The sequence below is a fragment of the Musa acuminata genome, chromosome BXJ3-8 (assembly GCF_036884655.1).
Source record: "Musa acuminata AAA Group cultivar baxijiao chromosome BXJ3-8, Cavendish_Baxijiao_AAA, whole genome shotgun sequence".
Classification (NCBI taxonomy): domain Eukaryota; kingdom Viridiplantae; phylum Streptophyta; class Magnoliopsida; order Zingiberales; family Musaceae; genus Musa; species Musa acuminata.
The window spans coordinates 50,365,672-50,382,445 of NC_088356.1; the positions used below are offsets into that span (position 1 = coordinate 50,365,672).

The 16,774-nt window shown below is 41.6% G+C and overlaps 2 protein-coding genes across 2 annotated transcripts; both read right to left on the reverse strand.

The window, feature by feature from the left end:
• Positions 1–268: 268 nt before the first annotated feature.
• Positions 269–5,157, reverse strand: LOC103995768 (uncharacterized). The gene is made up of 5 exons (XM_009416460.3): positions 5,048–5,157; positions 3,825–4,013; positions 2,229–2,609; positions 1,240–2,072; positions 269–649 (listed from the first exon to the last, which is right to left on the reverse strand). Exons 2-4 carry the CDS (start codon positions 4,009–4,011, stop codon positions 1,369–1,371), a joined length of 1,272 nt encoding a protein of 423 aa, XP_009414735.2. The 5' UTR covers positions 4,012–4,013; positions 5,048–5,157; the 3' UTR covers positions 269–649; positions 1,240–1,368.
• Positions 5,158–7,263: 2,106 nt separating this feature from the next.
• On the reverse strand, positions 7,264–11,471 carry LOC103995767 (ent-copalyl diphosphate synthase 1, chloroplastic-like). The gene is made up of 14 exons (XM_065161832.1): positions 11,371–11,471; positions 10,995–11,098; positions 10,588–10,891; positions 10,289–10,472; positions 9,988–10,202; positions 9,785–9,905; positions 9,606–9,718; positions 9,306–9,532; positions 9,106–9,221; positions 8,782–8,880; positions 8,374–8,622; positions 8,109–8,232; positions 7,803–8,015; positions 7,264–7,683 (listed from the first exon to the last, which is right to left on the reverse strand). The coding sequence occupies exons 3-14, from the start codon at positions 10,862–10,864 to the stop codon at positions 7,459–7,461; spliced, it is 2,163 nt and encodes a 720-aa protein (XP_065017904.1). The 5' UTR covers positions 10,865–10,891; positions 10,995–11,098; positions 11,371–11,471; the 3' UTR covers positions 7,264–7,458.
• Between the last annotated feature and the right edge of the window lie 5,303 nt (positions 11,472–16,774).

Here is a 16,774-nt window from a genome sequence, read left to right on the forward strand (position 1 = left end):
CAACAATATGATCCTAATCCGAGATATTTATATGATCCTACATTGAAGAGAGCCTCGTTTAGGTCCTCCAAAGTCACCAGAGTGCAATGGCAATAGTAGTTCGGTCATACAAGAAGAAGAAGCTTTCTAGCTGTCTCTTCGGAGATATCCGATAAAATTGGAACGATACAGAGAAGCTTTCTAGCTGAGAACCCTCATTTCCCATGGCACCAGTTCTCAAAATAGAGGAAAGCAACACACTTTAAATTGCCATAAAGAAGAGGAGAAATGGTAGATAAGAAACAGTGCTCAATAAATTCAAATGTAGTACCACATAAACGGCATCCTTTTTTTTTTGGGGGGAAAAAGCTAGAATTGTATAGGAGCTGTATAAATTGTTTGGAATCAGAATTGATGCAGATGAAAGATAGATCGTCTCTGAAGGCTTTCAGCTCTTTTAAGGGACACGAAACAGTAAGGGTATAGCATCAAAGAAGAACCATATTATCTGATCGAAGATAACATATCCTGCTCCTACAAAAGGTGAGATTTTGACCTTCGGCCTCGCAAAGAGAACTGCAGGCTATGCTTTTGTAGTAAGCTCCTCACCTTCATCATCGCACAAGCCTTCCTCTCCATGATGTGTCGTCATCTGCATGTGCGGATCTTCCTGCAAAGTTCGGATACCACGATTGAGGAATTACTGGTAGAGATAAAACTTAGTGCCTAAAGGATTATGAAGTCAATCGATACATGTTCACAGGCCACATGCCAAAGTCACAATATATGGCTAGAACAAATTTTGATTCATACAAACCAAACACAAGTCTATTTTGACCATCATGATATATTACACGATAATCGTGCCATGTCATGTGCCACGAAATGACAATCCATGTTTAATGGTGTCCATACATGCCAACCAACATAAAACATCTTTTAAAAAAAATTTATCGCTGCGTTAGTGCCAAAAACATGCCAACATGGCACGAAATGACGATACTGTGCATCTCAAAAACAAATATTGGTAGTACATTTCAATGATAACTTAACTAATATAAAGCATCTCAAGGATAAAACTTGATGATAACACTTGGATAATTTCTTTTTTGTAACTATAACAAGCATACCCACTTAAACATTAAACATGTCATTTGATAATCTATGGTTTGTGAGGTTCTTCCGATATTAAAGTTTAGTTTCATTTGCTGGAGGAATGGCTTCAGCTTTCTGGTGCTAATTGGATTTAAAATCACATACCTAAACAATAAAACCCACTCCAACTGGGTTTAATTAGTCATATACTTTGTACTTGGTATCAATCTTGGTGTAGATGTGGGGCCTGTAATGCTGAATAGAGTTGCAAATCGACCAGCTCCCATTTGTCTGTTACTTGTTCTTTGAATTCCTTTCGAAAGGTCTAAATGCTGCCAGAACCACAGCTATCTTACTTGTAAGAAAGCCTGCAACCCCAATGAAGAGCTCAGTTGGTGACAATGCTATGGTTGTTCCTCCTATCCGATACTTCAATACAGTGGAACCAAGGGCGATGACCAATGCCAAAGTTAACCATTGCCTCTTAAAACCTCCAGAGGCCTGCAAGAAGTTCTCACCATTCTCAGACTGATTTCCTGGTGCAGACAATCCGTCGACCGACCTTTGCAACAGCAAAAGGTACAAGAATCCACCAATTCCACCAGCTACGAATGCATAAGCAGCTTTCTCATTGAAAGAGAAATTTAAAATCGATGAACCACTTGAAATAAGAATGAGGTCATAAACTAGCAATGAGAACTTAAGATCTGCATACTCCCTCATGCTATCCTCCTTTGTTGTTTGTTTATTCAGCAATAGGGTTTGTGACAACGACTGCATATTTAGTGAGGTTGTAAAAGAAATCCTAGATAACTCGGTACTACAGAATGGCCTAAGCTCAACAATGGATATCCCCTCTTCTCCAAGAAGTACATTATTTGCTTCAAATTTATATTGCACACAATCAAACTGACTTTCATCTCCACTTTCAGTAAATGGAGATAAATATACTGGCCCACTGATCACTGTCAAGCTTACACCATCAAGCCTCCAAGAACCTGACCTTGAAGATGAAAGATCCAGACCACATCAAACTTCATTCAAGCCATAGATAATAGAACTTTGCTACTCACAGCTAATGGATTCATTTTATGAAGTGTGACAAAAGGTTTGCTAGTGATATGATAGTATTAGAAAGTAGATTCTGGACATACCTGATTCAAGACCAATCCAAAATGCTTCAATTTTTCCTAACTTGGAGCCCTTGAAGGTGACAATATCAACTGAACCTCTTTGAAAGTGAACAGATTCATTGGAATCCATGTCCTTCCCTTGCATAGAGTGGTCTAACGTAACTGCAGATAGCCTCTGTAGTAATGCATCACCATTTACATCTATCAAGCAAAGCAGTATGGCGGCATTTACGTCCCTCAAACAAGAGCCAAAATCCTTACTTGTGCACAGCTCAACCATGTAGTAAGAACTAGACATGTCCAACTCCAAGGAAGAAAGTATGTCTTCAGGAACATATTTAGTCTGCAATTTTGCCATGGTTGTTTGTAAAAGACGAGAAGGATTTGCAAAATCCTGAAAATCTGAAGCCAACTGATCAATGTTTGCAAGTTCTATAGACGATAAACAAAAGGACCTACCAGAGAACTAATGAAACTACATAACAAGCAAAATTTGCGCACGAGGAATGTGGGAAACACAAAAGATAAATTAAAGGTAAAAATAAAAACTGAGAAAGATAAAGAGACTGACAAGGTTTTGTTCTAATAGATGCGAAGATTGCAAAAGATACAAATTAACACTACCCACCAGTTTTGGAGAATGCGAGATCATTTACATAGGACTTTGAAAATTTCACTGGCAAGAAGGCATTCCATTTCTAAAATACATACCCAAGTACCAAATGAGCAATGAGTAATAGCCATCTCAACCAAGTCCATGAATACTTCATCTGGACTTGAAGCAACAATTTTGACTTGCATCAGATTGGATAGATCAAGTATAATTTTTGACATGCAAATTTATGCATAATTTCTGAAGGACAGCAATGAAGAATAGAAGAGAACAATAATGGATGTCGATCCCAAATTAGTTGATAGGAAAAAATTTATAATCATGGTGCAGCTTTAATAAATTTGGTGTGCTTATCTGCATGCAGGAATCTTATGTAAGTTGGAGCTTGTAAATCCACCAAAGACACATTCTAAGACAAAATGCCCTCAATTTAAACAGTGTAAACCTATGATTTATTTCAACTCTAGCATGTTGTTGCACCTGACTCTCCACACAATTTAATCAAGATAACTAGGAATAATTCTCCTTTTAACATAACAATCATAAAGTATCTATCCAAACAGCAGCTCCAACACTTGCAATAAGGTAAGTTCAAGTATGTCCATTAGAATCATGTTTGCTTTTTAACTCATATGAAAAACGTTTGCACCAAAGATAATTGAAATCCATGATACATATCCTCAAATATGCTGTTTTTACATAACCATCATCCTTGTCACACTCTGACCTATATCAAAAGTGAGGAAGTAAAGCTTTTCAAACTTGTCACTTAGATGAACTCTACCATCAATCACCCTTCTACCTGGATCATCTCGTTAGTAGAACTACCAATGGGGCTTGCCCAGAGGAGACCACCTACTGGCCATTTCGGTTAAGAATTTGACTCTACCACACACCGCCGATGCGAGTTCAACAAGAAAGCTAAACTATGAATTATGAAAACTACACTAGTGATAAAATAAAAAATTTCCAACATATAGTAGTATTGGACAATAGTTAAATGCCTTGAACTGGAGTTTGTTTTGATCGTGTAGTGAAATGAGAAAAATGCATATGCTTGTTGACTCCCCATTGTACTGGCAAAATGTGGAGCAATTTTGAGTCTTCTGATGTACAATTTCCAAAACGTCTCCTTGCAGAAGGATTAGCATGACTGGAAGGAACGAGATGCTTTACAAGGAGTGCCTCCATTTCTACAATATCAAGACAACATCGTTAATGACCCTCTTCAAGATGTTTTTGCTGATAACAAATTGACCACAAAGAAAAAAAATCTAATTCAAGTGAAAATCAACAATAAATACCAATGTGTGACATGGCATGCTGGCTTAACAAAGTTCAGGTGCAGAATTTCTTTCAGTGGATGGGCATGCTAGCTTTCAGTCAATGGGCAAAGCCAGAGATGCAACACATATGACCAGTTAAAAAACATGAAACGGCATGGCTATAGGAATTTAAAATTCTATGAAAGGATTTAGGGTTATGGTATGGTAATGTTTTTGGCATTGTTTTGAAAGTCAATATGGCAGATAAATGATCACAGATTATAGGGCTTTGGAACAGTGATGGTTTCCGATATTTCTCTTATTCTAGTCATTTGCCCAAACATCTAGTAATAAGGTAATATAGACTATGCATAAAAATATAGAAAATTGTTCTGATGATCAATTCTTCCCGATATGCGGAGAATTGAATGTCATTATTATCTAGCAGTCATATTGCAAAAGCAAAAGGAGATATGATTAATTGGGCTATCTTCCTACCAGTCACCCAGGAGACATCTTCAGTAACAATCAGACAAATACAATTACTAATTTCATACTTTCAAGCTTGATGTCATGCATATACATCCTTATTTCTCTTTTTTTTTATGTTTATTATCCAAATTTAGATTTCAACCAACTACATAAACTTGTCTTGGTTCCATACTCTCCTAATGAAACTTCGTGCAGAGTGCAGACTCGATTATTTAATAGTGCAACTCTCAAACCGCAACCAGCACCAAAAAAATGAGATCTTGCTCCCAGACAACATTCCCTACCAAGAACACAATAAAACCTCGAGGACACACCAGAAAGAGGAACATGAAAATGAGGAAAAATCAGATGACCTAATCAACATATACAACTTTTCTGGAACCCAATAAACGATCGAATCATCCAATTGAGAAGCCCGTTTCCGATCAAACGTCCGTCAAGGTTTGATGCAAGAGATTTCGTCTACTTACTCGCCGAGAAGTCCTCGTCGCTTCCTTCTCTCCTCTCTTTCTCTCTCTCTTCTTGGCGGACAAAGGTCGAATAAGAAAAATATCCCGTTCTCCGGTCGGAAGAGAGCACATTTAACGATATGTATTTGGGCCACATTTCAGCCCAAATAGATTTGGCCATTTGAAGGCAGCCACTTGGGCTTGTTTGGGTCGAGTCAAATGGCTTCGATCGATTTGTAGCCCCCAAACCCAACCCAATCTATCAATTGCGCACCCAAACAAGGCTTGGGATTTGTGCTAAGATAAATAATGACGTCCACAGGATGATGGTGATGATATTGATGACGATCAGAAACTATTTCAGACCCAAATTGTAACAATAATATGATATATATATATATAAAAGAAAAAATAATATAAAAAAAGATATGATATCCAAAAGCAATAAAACGTGGAATTGAAAATTACAGAGTCATCTAAAGAGCAAGCGATCAACCTATTGTCAACTTTACTTTATTATTATTTATTTTATTATTATTATTATTATTATTATTATTATTACTACTACTACATAATAATCTAAAAATATGATTTATTTATCTCGTTGATTCTAAATTATTGATAAAAAATATTTAAATCTAATTTAGTAATAATATATCCATCAGTCACTTTTAAAGGTTTAATATTCTTATGGACGTTCAACATTATATATTGATAGGGATAAATTTAGCACTCTGTAGTTATGTAAGCAATTCTTAAGTAAATGTCTAAAAAACATATCCTCCCTACGGTCACTAGCTCACGTCGTTTGACTCGACTTCCTAAAATAAGCCTATGATACCCACTTCTCACTAATCTCACAGTTGGGAAAGAGACCTAACTTCGTATTAATAGTCGGCGGCATATTCCGACTACACTAACCTTTCATCTCTAATAGATGACTAGAGGGTTACATCGTTATTGACCCAAAGAAATAAGGAAGATAGACCAGAGGCCTCACCTTAGCAGTCCCCGAGCATCGTACTTAGGGACACACACTAGCGATTAAATGCCTTTGCCACAGAGGATAAGGGGAGCCTTAACGGAGACTCATCTACTCCATATAATGCCCAAGCATAAAATCTCAACCCTAGGCCAAGCCAAACAAAAAAGGACTATTTACTCTCTCGTTTATGCTACTAATATTATTATCTTTCTTCCTTTTTGTTTTTCTAACATAAGTATTGGAGGGATCATCGACGTATCCCAGAGACATACTGGAAGGATACCCAGCAGAGGGAATTACTCAGCACATAAACCAAGCCTCATCGCTCGAAGACTAAATCGCTCCCGACGAACCATATTTCCTTATAGATTATTTCATCCTTTCACATTAGTTAGGAGGAATCAGTAACCGTATTCTTGGCAGTAAATCAATCAATCGTCACGATTCATCAGTCGTTTATATGTTAACATATATACTCATATCTAGCATTACATGTGAGTGTTTCGTCCTTGCAGTGTTCATAGTGGAAACCATGACACATCTTCTCCACCATTGAGGAAGCTCCAGTCATGTCGAGGATCGTTCCTTTCCAGGTTACGTGTACGTCACACGAGGCCTCATCTTGTCCAGCGTTCTGATAGCTGACAGTAAGCCGTTCGTGTTGTTGCTATCTTCTCCATCTCAATCTCTACTGATGGACACGAAGATGTGGTAACACATGGTTTGACGGCATGCCAAAGACGACGGCCACCCGCAGCAAAGTGGAGCGGCCGAGTGCGAGCCATTACCAACTTGAGGACATGATTGAAACCACTACTTCTCGTGCGGTCCGCATCAGTACTCCTCTTTTCCTTGTATCTTCGCTTTGCATGCGTCGATGCGTTTCCTTTTGGTGGGTGTGGGAGTTGCCATGCTCGGACGAGTATGGCAGCTCGTGATTCGGGAAGAGCACGCATCGAGGTGCGATAAGAGACTGCTCTTTGTCTCACTTTCAGTGTTCCCCTCCCTCTTTTGCTGACCAACTTTCGGATAAGACTACTGCAAAGAAAGACTCTCTCTCTCTCTCTCTCTCTAATCCGAGAGAGAGAGAGAGAGAGAGAGAGAGAGAATCACTCATCCACATCTTTTGTAGAGACCAGCAGAAGTTAAAATCACAAGCTTGAAGAAAAATGTATTAAAGTCACTGAGGTTGGCTACTAAATTATGAGAATTTCCAATGATTGAGAAGACATTACATCCTACTACATAGATGCCATGCAAACCAGACAAACTACATCACTTATTCATTCAAATCTTTTGAAGAAATCATCAGATGGTAAACCACAGGTTCCCTCGTAATGGACTGCTATCTTTCATGATGAGAAGTCCCAAAGATTACGAAGAAAGTGCAATATGTCAAACTGATAAGCTCCATCACACTGCTCAGTCACATATTTTATGAAGCTGACTAAGCCACAGGCTTGAAGAGCACCTCGGAGATGTGGCTGCGGAGAGCAGCAGGTGAGCAGTGAGCACCGTAATAGAAGCTCTTTGCCACCAGAAGGAATATTTGCTTGGTGTGGTGGTTGAGGTCATCTGAAGTCTGCAGCACACACCGAGCCAGCTCTTGCATCTCTGCTTCTACTGCCTTCTCCTTGCAGCTGCTTGTGACAGCGCCCTCCTCTGTGATGCTCTGAGAAGATGACAAACCACTCTTAGGAACTCATTGATAGCTGGAATGTCGATATCGGTGTTCTAAAATATCCATTAAATATGTATATTATAATCGAGAAGAAAAACGATAAAATATACCTTAGCGACAACCATCTGTCGTCGCCTTAGATTATGACAAAGGGAAGACAGTAGATGACAAAGCCGACTGTAATTAGGACGAGTCACCGTTAACTCCGTCGAACTGAACCTCCCTGCACAGCTTTCCATGGTCCTGACCAGCAGTAACCCCGTCTCTTCCCTTCCGAATCCGTCAGACGCGTCGCTATGCCATGCCATCAACCACTCCTTCCACTGAGAAAAATAAGATCGTAATTAAAAATATTATAAAACGATTATTATTATTATTGGAATCAAAGAGCGAGCGGAGAAGGATCGAGATATTACAGCTTGTTGTAAATGATGGCGGACCAGCTGTTGTTGGAAGGCCGGCCGTGTATCAGCCGCCAGCCGCTCGATCAGCTGCCGGAGCAGACCCACCAACACTTCTCCCGCCTTCTTCCCTCCCATCCTGCGTTCAAATTCAGAAACATTACTCGCCATCTCCATGATCTTAAGAACTAATCACTTAAGCTGAGGGAGTACGCATAGAAAATGGTCCGGAAGAAGATTCCATCAGGATCTTAAGAAAGCAAGACGGTGTTGCACTCACCTGCTAATGTCATGGCCGTCGCTTCGATCATCAAGGAAGTCGAGGATGAACGATCGCCTCATCTCGTCCGTGCACGTGGCGCAGCTAAAGAACGACGAGACGGCCGTGGCCATCGTGGCGGTCCGAGCCCAACCCAACCTCTCAACCGCGCGGTCCGGTTCGAACACGCAAGCGGCCGCCAGAAAGAAGTCCCTAATTAGGCTCCTCCGCTTCACCCTGTGCCATCGTAGACCGGCCTCCTCGTACCATCTGATCCCAATCGAACGATCATTATTTTTTACTGAAGAAAAGGGTTCACATACTCTTTCGCCATGAAAATGGAGACTAGAGAATGATCGAAAAAGGACAATTTGGAGAGTTAAATCTACCAATTCAGGGGGAAAATTTAGCTCGGTCTCTTTCACTTACTTTTCGAGGTCGAACCATTCGAGCTGATGGAGAGACTGACAGCGATTATAGTCCAACTTGGCCAACTCCAAGTACACGTCGTTGCTCACCAATGGCATCCTGCGACGACGACGACGACCTCAGACCACAGCTCTCCGATACGAGTATGCATCCGTAACAGTGAGTCCCACGTAGTAAACGAGGTTGGAAAAGGAAATAGCTTAAGATTACGATGAAGCTGAGGAACGTCCCCCCATTGGTCCGCAAGTCATGGGTCCCATAGGAGGAACTAGGGGCCCAGCCGCCGCCGACGACGACGACGACTTATGGGAAGAGTGGCATTACCTGTAGAGCGTCTTCCCTATCCAGACGTCGCTGCTGCCTCCATACTGCTCCAAGTACAGCCTCGTCTCCACGCGAGGGAGGCTGGCGTACCAGGGGAAGTCCAGGGCGTACGCCACCTGTTAGAGGTCGACCCCACCGTGACATGCGACCTCGATCAAGAGTAGCGGGTGAGCAGCTGAGGGAGTGTGTCGTCTGATTACCTCGCCCGGCAAGTCCTTGGTGATGATCCACTTGTCCACCACCTGGTCGGCGGCTTGCTTCTCTCGCAGGTACAGGTAGGAAAAGCTTCTGGCCCGGTCTAGTATCTCCTCCCCGGGGAAGGCCACCTGCGACGCCCGGTTCAGGTTGTACATTCCGGTCACCGCCTGGGTCGATTGCCCGGCGCAGCAGAAGAACTCGCCGTCCTTCTCGAAATGCCGGAACACGCCTGCGACGGCCAAGTAGCACAGCTGTCTGAGACCATGCCTCCAAACTTGAATCGGGGATGCGTTGTTACTCACCGGCGGAGACGTCGTAGCCGTGCTGCCGGAGCAGTCGGAACCCCATCGATGTGTCGTCCACATCGTGTACTCTCGTGTGCTTCGCCCAGCAGATGCCGTCCTCGGTCCAATATCTGTGGTTCGGGCGATCATTCTCAGATGCGCAAGAAGAAGAAGGTGGACTCTAAATCATTACCGACCTGTATACGTAGTCCAAGCAGTCTTTGATCTCCAGCTCCAAGTATCGAGAGATCCCGAGACGCTCCAACCGATCGACGACCCACAGGTGCTCGAAGAGGTCCACGGGGTAAACGTTGGGCACTGGCGAGTAGAATCCGATCAATTACGGTGAAGGCAGAGTAACATGTGGAACGAGGAGAGAATGTCGTCAAAATGGTCTTACCCCCTCCACCAAATCTATGGACGACTCTCTGGATATAATCGAGGCAGTTGTCATCACCAGTCTGCATCACAGCATAAGCCGTGGAGGAAGGTGAGAAGAGAAAGGAGCCATCAGAGCACCGGAGACGAAGCAGCCTGTCCCAGTCGAGGCCCGGCATTCCTTCCAGGCTATATAGCAGCGTGTTGGGCACTTCATGCATCACATCTCTTGGAATCCTATATCACATCCGTTAGCTCAGTGACAATGCCTGGAAAGGTGCAGCAAGCCAGGTGAATGCAACACTGGGGTTTTGCTGCCGTACCGCTTCAGTTTCAGACTTCTCTTGGCGTCGATTTCCTGCAAAGAAGGGTCACCATAGGGAATCTCCAGCTCAAGCACTTTGGCTATATCAAGGAGGGAGGGGAAAGCGACTTCGAAGCCGATGGGCATCAGCTCTGCTTCCTCGTCACGCAATCTCCACATGTTCTCACGGATAAATGCAAGTCCTGTCAAGTTAAAAGGAGCCATTTCAGCTACAATCTTATGTGCATTCTCGTGTTTGTGTGTGTGTTTGGTGTGGATGTGTCTGATGGCAGTGCTGCTACTGCTATTGCGATTGACCTCTCCTGCAAATATCCGGATAGATGGTCCATGACTTGAGAGCGATGACGCAGGCCAGGGTGTTGATCATCCGATCATGGGCGGAGAAGATGACAGCGTCTCCCCACGAGCCATCCGGCAGCTGGTTGTCGACGATCCACTGGAGGCTGGACGGGAACCGAGGGCCACCACTTCCGTCTTTGTTCTTGAGCAGTGCCACCCATGCCGTGTCGTATGCGGAGATGCTTATTTCCCCATCACCCATACGCCGCAACATCGCTCTGACTTCACCCACCATCCGCCATATCCCTCTCGACCCACAGAGCTAGAGAACAAGATCCATCAATCATTACCATCTTTTTTCGGCTCCCAAACTTTACAGTGGGCACTTCACTATCGTCGACAGCTTCTACATGCAACAAAATTACCTCAAGCAATCCATCATCGTCGTCCTTCTCGTCGGCGTCCTGCGGCTCACGCTCTGGCCGATGAAGAACAGGCAATCCGTTCTGAATCAAGCCTACGCCGTATTCTGCAAGTAGATATGATAGCAAAGTAGACAGTAAATCACTCGTAATCTGAATGTCATGCTGTATGCTGCTGCGCAGAGTGGTTAGCTGCAGTTTTATGTCCGGCCATGAAAGGTCAGTCTTCGCTCCAAATTCCACGTAGTTGAGGAGATCCATCGGTGGCAATGGCCACCCACTTCATCGAGGAAGCTCTTCTAGTGTTTATGTTCGGATCAAAGCAGCGAGGAAGAAAGCATCCGTTCCACGGAAATCAGCAGTGGATTCTGGTACGTACCTGGAGTGGTGGGTTTTGATAATGCATGGCTTCTCCACCGCGCAAAGCGCACCTCCTTCTCGGCTCTCCGAGAGATGCCCAGGTTGCACGGACCGACTGTTACACATGGACCCAAACAGCAGCAAAATCTTTAGCGGAATCCTCCCTTTTCGGTTTGCAAGATATGAAGAAAGGCCACTGGGAAAGGTGGCGTGAATTCTTGTTGTATATGGACCATGAGGTACTTCTGGTGATTCCCCCCATCCCTCACATGCATCGAAGAACTCGAGTGCCACCCGGCATGAAGCAGGAACACGAAGCTTTAAATGACACGAGCAAGGAAAAGGAAGTGGAGGATAGAGCGTAAGAAGTACGTGCCTGGGACAGTCGGCGAGCTTGGTCGCAGCGCCAGCGTGCCGACGGCCGTCGTCATCGTCGTCGCTGCCGCCGAAGAGGAGACGGCCAGGTGTCAGCGGTAAGGGGGCGGCAGCCTTGGCTTTTCCTCACGAGAGAGGCAGAAAACCAACAAGCGGCCAAGGAAGCGAGTAAGGCAAAGCACGGAGGGTGGGAATAATGACAGAGAGGAAGGAGGAATGAAGACAAACTACACCACCGCAGGAGATTCCTATAAGGAAGACGAGGATCCTCCGAAGCATTGTATGGATGAAGTTGTGCAGTTGACTAAATTTCTGGGAGCCATCTCCTTCAAGATAAGAAAAAATACACTATATTTATTGCCAATTGCAGGTTGAAATCTCACAGTAGGTTGATTCCTTGATGCATACCTTTTGATCGGGCCACAAATATTGGCTGATTGGATGGGTAGCATTGTATGGATGAAGTTGAGCAGTTGACTGAGCTTCTGAGACCCATCTCCTTCGAAACAAGAAAAACACGAATTACATTTATTGTCAATTGATGGTTGAAATCTAACAGTATGTTGGTTCCTTGATGCATACTTTTGATTGGAACACAAATATTGGCAGATTTGATGCGTAGCAGATGGAGTTTAGCAGTTGACTAAACCTATCGGTTTAACAACCGGACAAAATATTTATGTAAAGTTAACACCTAATCTTGTTATATAAAGTTCTAACGGTTTACTAAATCCTTTAACCACTAGATAGACATGTTTTTCTATCTAATAATGGATCTATTTAGGTTTTGTTTAATTCAAAAAATTCACTTACACGCATATGTAATGGTACAAGGGTCCATATGTAATTATAGAGTAATGTATCATATTTTTTACATATGTCTTTTCACTAGGGTAGAGGTTATGGTTATAGATTCAATATATTGAGGTGAAAAGTTTGATAGTATAAAGGTCAAGGATTTAATGTGGATTGAAAAAGTAATTTTTGGAGAGTGTTGGTATGTGACGTTCAAGTGCGATGGTATTGCTAAGTTATGTTATAGGTATAAGAAATAGTGGAGAGTCATTGACACGTATATGATTAGGTTGATGCATTTTGATACCACTTGGTCGAGGAGATGATAAAGACATCAGTTGTGGTGTAGAGGATGTTGCTTCATCGGGTATTGTAATGTGAGTTTGTGGAGAAAGAGATGAAGTTATAAAGGGGGTGAAGTATTACTACACTAGAGTGATTTTTTTTTTTCTGTCCTTTCACTACGCGTGTGATGCTACCTCAGGTTTCCTAATATTTTGATATTTACTTAAGGCCAATTGAGTATAATAGTAGGCTTAGGTTGAGACCAATAGATTTTTACTATGTATTTAATTTTATCACAGAGGTGGTAGAAGATTTTTTGTTCATTGTTATTATTGGGATGCTAGAGCTATTGATAATTATAGTGTAAGTTATTTAGATTGGAGCTGTCATGATTAAAGAGTTGATAGTGTAATGGAGGATGATAGCTCTCCGTGTTACCTACGCGTTCAGAAGGTATCTTATTCGATCATTTGTTGAAGTTATTATTGCTTTAGTTGCTCTTTCTTTTGGATTTTTGACTGACTTGAGATGTGATAGTTAGTCTTGTCATCCTCTCTTCTCTTTTTAGATATGTTTCATGATTAATCAACTAGTTATATAATTTTTTAAATGATATCGGTGAGCCTCGTGCTTGAATTGCTGTCACTAGTTTCTTTTATTCATCTCCTAGGCCATTGAAAGTATAAATAATGATTTCTTCATTAAACCAAGTTATCTCATAGGATGATCGATTAAACCAAGTTATCTATGATAACCATTATACTTTGCATATAATCAGTAATAGTACTTTCCTCTTATCTTGTTTTCTTTAGAAAAGATAGAAGACTTAGCATGCAAGTGCGAGGGTGATTGACAAGGGTGGTTTATAACTTTGACCATGCTTCTACTGTAGTACTATATAAAGATATTAATAGTGCTATGAAGCCAGCAACTATGACTTTAATTGCTTTTAGAATAAAACGATGCTATTATATCCATAACTTATTATCAAGATTTGTTATTAGATTGGGTTCTCTTGGTATTTAGATCTTTTTCTAGTGGACAACTAAGAGAGTCATCCATGTAGCCTAATAGATTATATCCAAAGAGAAGATTGAAGAATTGTGCTCGTCAAGATACATACTTGCCATCGTCGGATAATTTGAATGAGATTAGAGTTACAACATTGATGGATATAAGTTATATATATTAAGAAAAACTATTGTTTCTTATCAAAACAATAATTAGAGTATCAGATATAGATGAGAAGGACATGTTAAGAATATGCACTGATCTAATGGATAAAGTTACAAGAGAGGAGCCCAATAGAGGGAGAAGAATTAAAGGAGGAGAATGGCGATAGGCAGGCTTAAATCTATTCCAAGGATGGATTAGAGACTACAATGTGTGAGTGGAGCATGCAATGATTCGATCATGTTCAAGATCAATAGCAATAAGCAAAAAGGAGAGAGAAATCTTATTATTATATGGATGGATCGGATCTGAGCCATAGCTAGTTTTCACCGAGCAAAGATAATGTCTACCAGAAGTCCAATGTGTGCGAAAGATCATCGAGCAAATATCAATAGTGAATCTGAGGATAATGGCAGGTGGATGCTATGATTGTTAGGAAATTTGAGGTGATATCACATGCACAATGGAAGAATAAAAATAAAAATCTTAGATTTCCACAGAAAAATAATCTCTTATCGTCGTGCGAAGATTAGTGTGCAAAAACCCACGAAACAAAAACTGTGTATACAAGAAAGATGTGTTACCTAGGGAGATCGTATATCCCTAAAAACCTACAAATCTATGGAAGAGGATGAAAGAGCTCAACTGTCCTCCTCTCTAGCGATGATCCACATAGTAGAGGCTACAAAGACGCTCCTCAAATTGCTGTTTAAATCTCCTTGCTGCGCGCATCATGCGATCAATAAAGGGTCAACCCTTTTTGTTGTCTATATGCCGCAAATATGGGCTACTAGCTGAGAAGGAGAAGATAATAAGATATGACAACCAAAAGGGTTCTAACCTATAGCCCTTTGGTTCCCTCCTATTTATAGAGGTCCAATGTCAACTTAACCCTAATAGATCATGCCTTATTGTGTACTGGATTTCCATCCAACTACCTAAGCCTCTCAGATTAGTGTGTCCATACCCAATAATCTCTCATTAGCTCTTATTGGATCTCATATATATGACCTAATAATTCAGAGACTTATAGAATATCCAAGAAGATAGGGGCTCCAACGGATATCTCATATACAAACCTCTACTCGTCGCAACACCTGCTATATGTGTGTGACACTCTAAGCTCAATATTGAGCTAGTCATGAGTTATACTTGTTAGAACTTCTTCTAGCTTAGTGAATTATTATCTCTATAATAATTCACTCGACTGTAGACGTACCAGGTCACTACATCGCAATCTCCAAATGATACAGGGGAATTCAATCCATTATACATGTCTATCCTCAATTATATATATATATATATATATATATATATATATATATATCCTTTTAGATATTTAAGACCACTCTGACCCAAAGGAAAAGGAGAATCTTTGTCGCTCACCAGAAATCATACAAGAAAGAGAAAAAGAAGTGGAAGACAAAATAAGCTTTCTGTAGGCAAAGTGAGTTTTATTCAAGTTTTGCTATAATATCCCAAAGACCGTATACCAGGCATGATGCTATCAAGCCTATACAGTTTCTGTTCGAGTCTTGCTCTAATTGGATTCTCCCGAAGAATTCTTTTTCTCTCAATCCGAATGACTCTAGTTTTGGATTTACCTGAGCAAATACACATGAGATATTCCTCTAATGACACCGAGAGTGGATGATCCTCTATCGATACTTAATAGCCCTCGAAAGGTTAGCTGCCACTCCCGTTAATTAGTTGTGCTGGATCTGAAACTTTCAGGTCAATAAGTCTGATATTAAAGAGTTGAGTACTCATATAGGATATCCTTGGTGTCTCAAGTCTAAGGACCATATATGCCATTAGGATAATGAAATCATTGTCTGACATGAGGTATCATCAACCATCTAATATTTCGTGAGCAGATCAATTAGTTAACTCATTCTCCAATGAGCACATGCGCGGTATCCCTAGTATCCCCGCACGAGCAGCTATTAGACCAACTACCTCCATTATATGAACAAATATACAACACACAATTCTATCCGGTCATCTCGATATCCTTTTCGAGTGACATATGACCAGGATTATTTAGGGTATATATTTAAAGGTGAATTGGTCTCATTATCGTGATCTCATCACAATCCGATTCTCATTGCACATATCCACAAACATTACAATACATACAATAGTCAATATAAAATAAGAAAAAATATTAAATAAATAATAAATAAAAAGTGTGCATCTCATGTCACATATGTCATAACTAACATGATTAGCTTGTATGGTACCTATGACTAGTAGTGATTTGGTTGAAGTTCGTTAGCTTGATTTCTATAACGTTGTGAATAACGTGAGGGTCATTAGAGTTGGCAATGTTGTGCACCTCCGAAGCGGAGGAGGTGACGAGCGCTCGACCTCCTGTTGTGCAACTTGGGTACTACAGAACTTGATGGAGGTCGGCCCATGATCAAAGGATTACATCCACCGAAGTAGTAGTAGCAAGAGGAGGCTAGTGAAGCGAGGTTGTTGGCTCAGGGAGGAGGCTATTGAAGCAGCAAAGTGAAGTGAGGCTGTCAAAAGCAGATTGTTGAAGTAGGCAGTCATAGAGAAAACTGTCAGCATAGGAAGGAGAGGGTAAGACGCCGATGAAGGGAGGAGAAGGACGTTGTTGGCGTAGGGAGGAAAGGGGGGAAGACAATTGCGACGAGGCAGATCAAGAGAGAAGAAGCGAGCACTCAGTGACAGAGGAGGTTCGCTGGTTAGGAAGAAGAGGGAGGTTCCTCACGGGACAGTTGAGATAGCGAACCTTATGAGTAAAGCTCTGTACTGCTTTTTGGGGT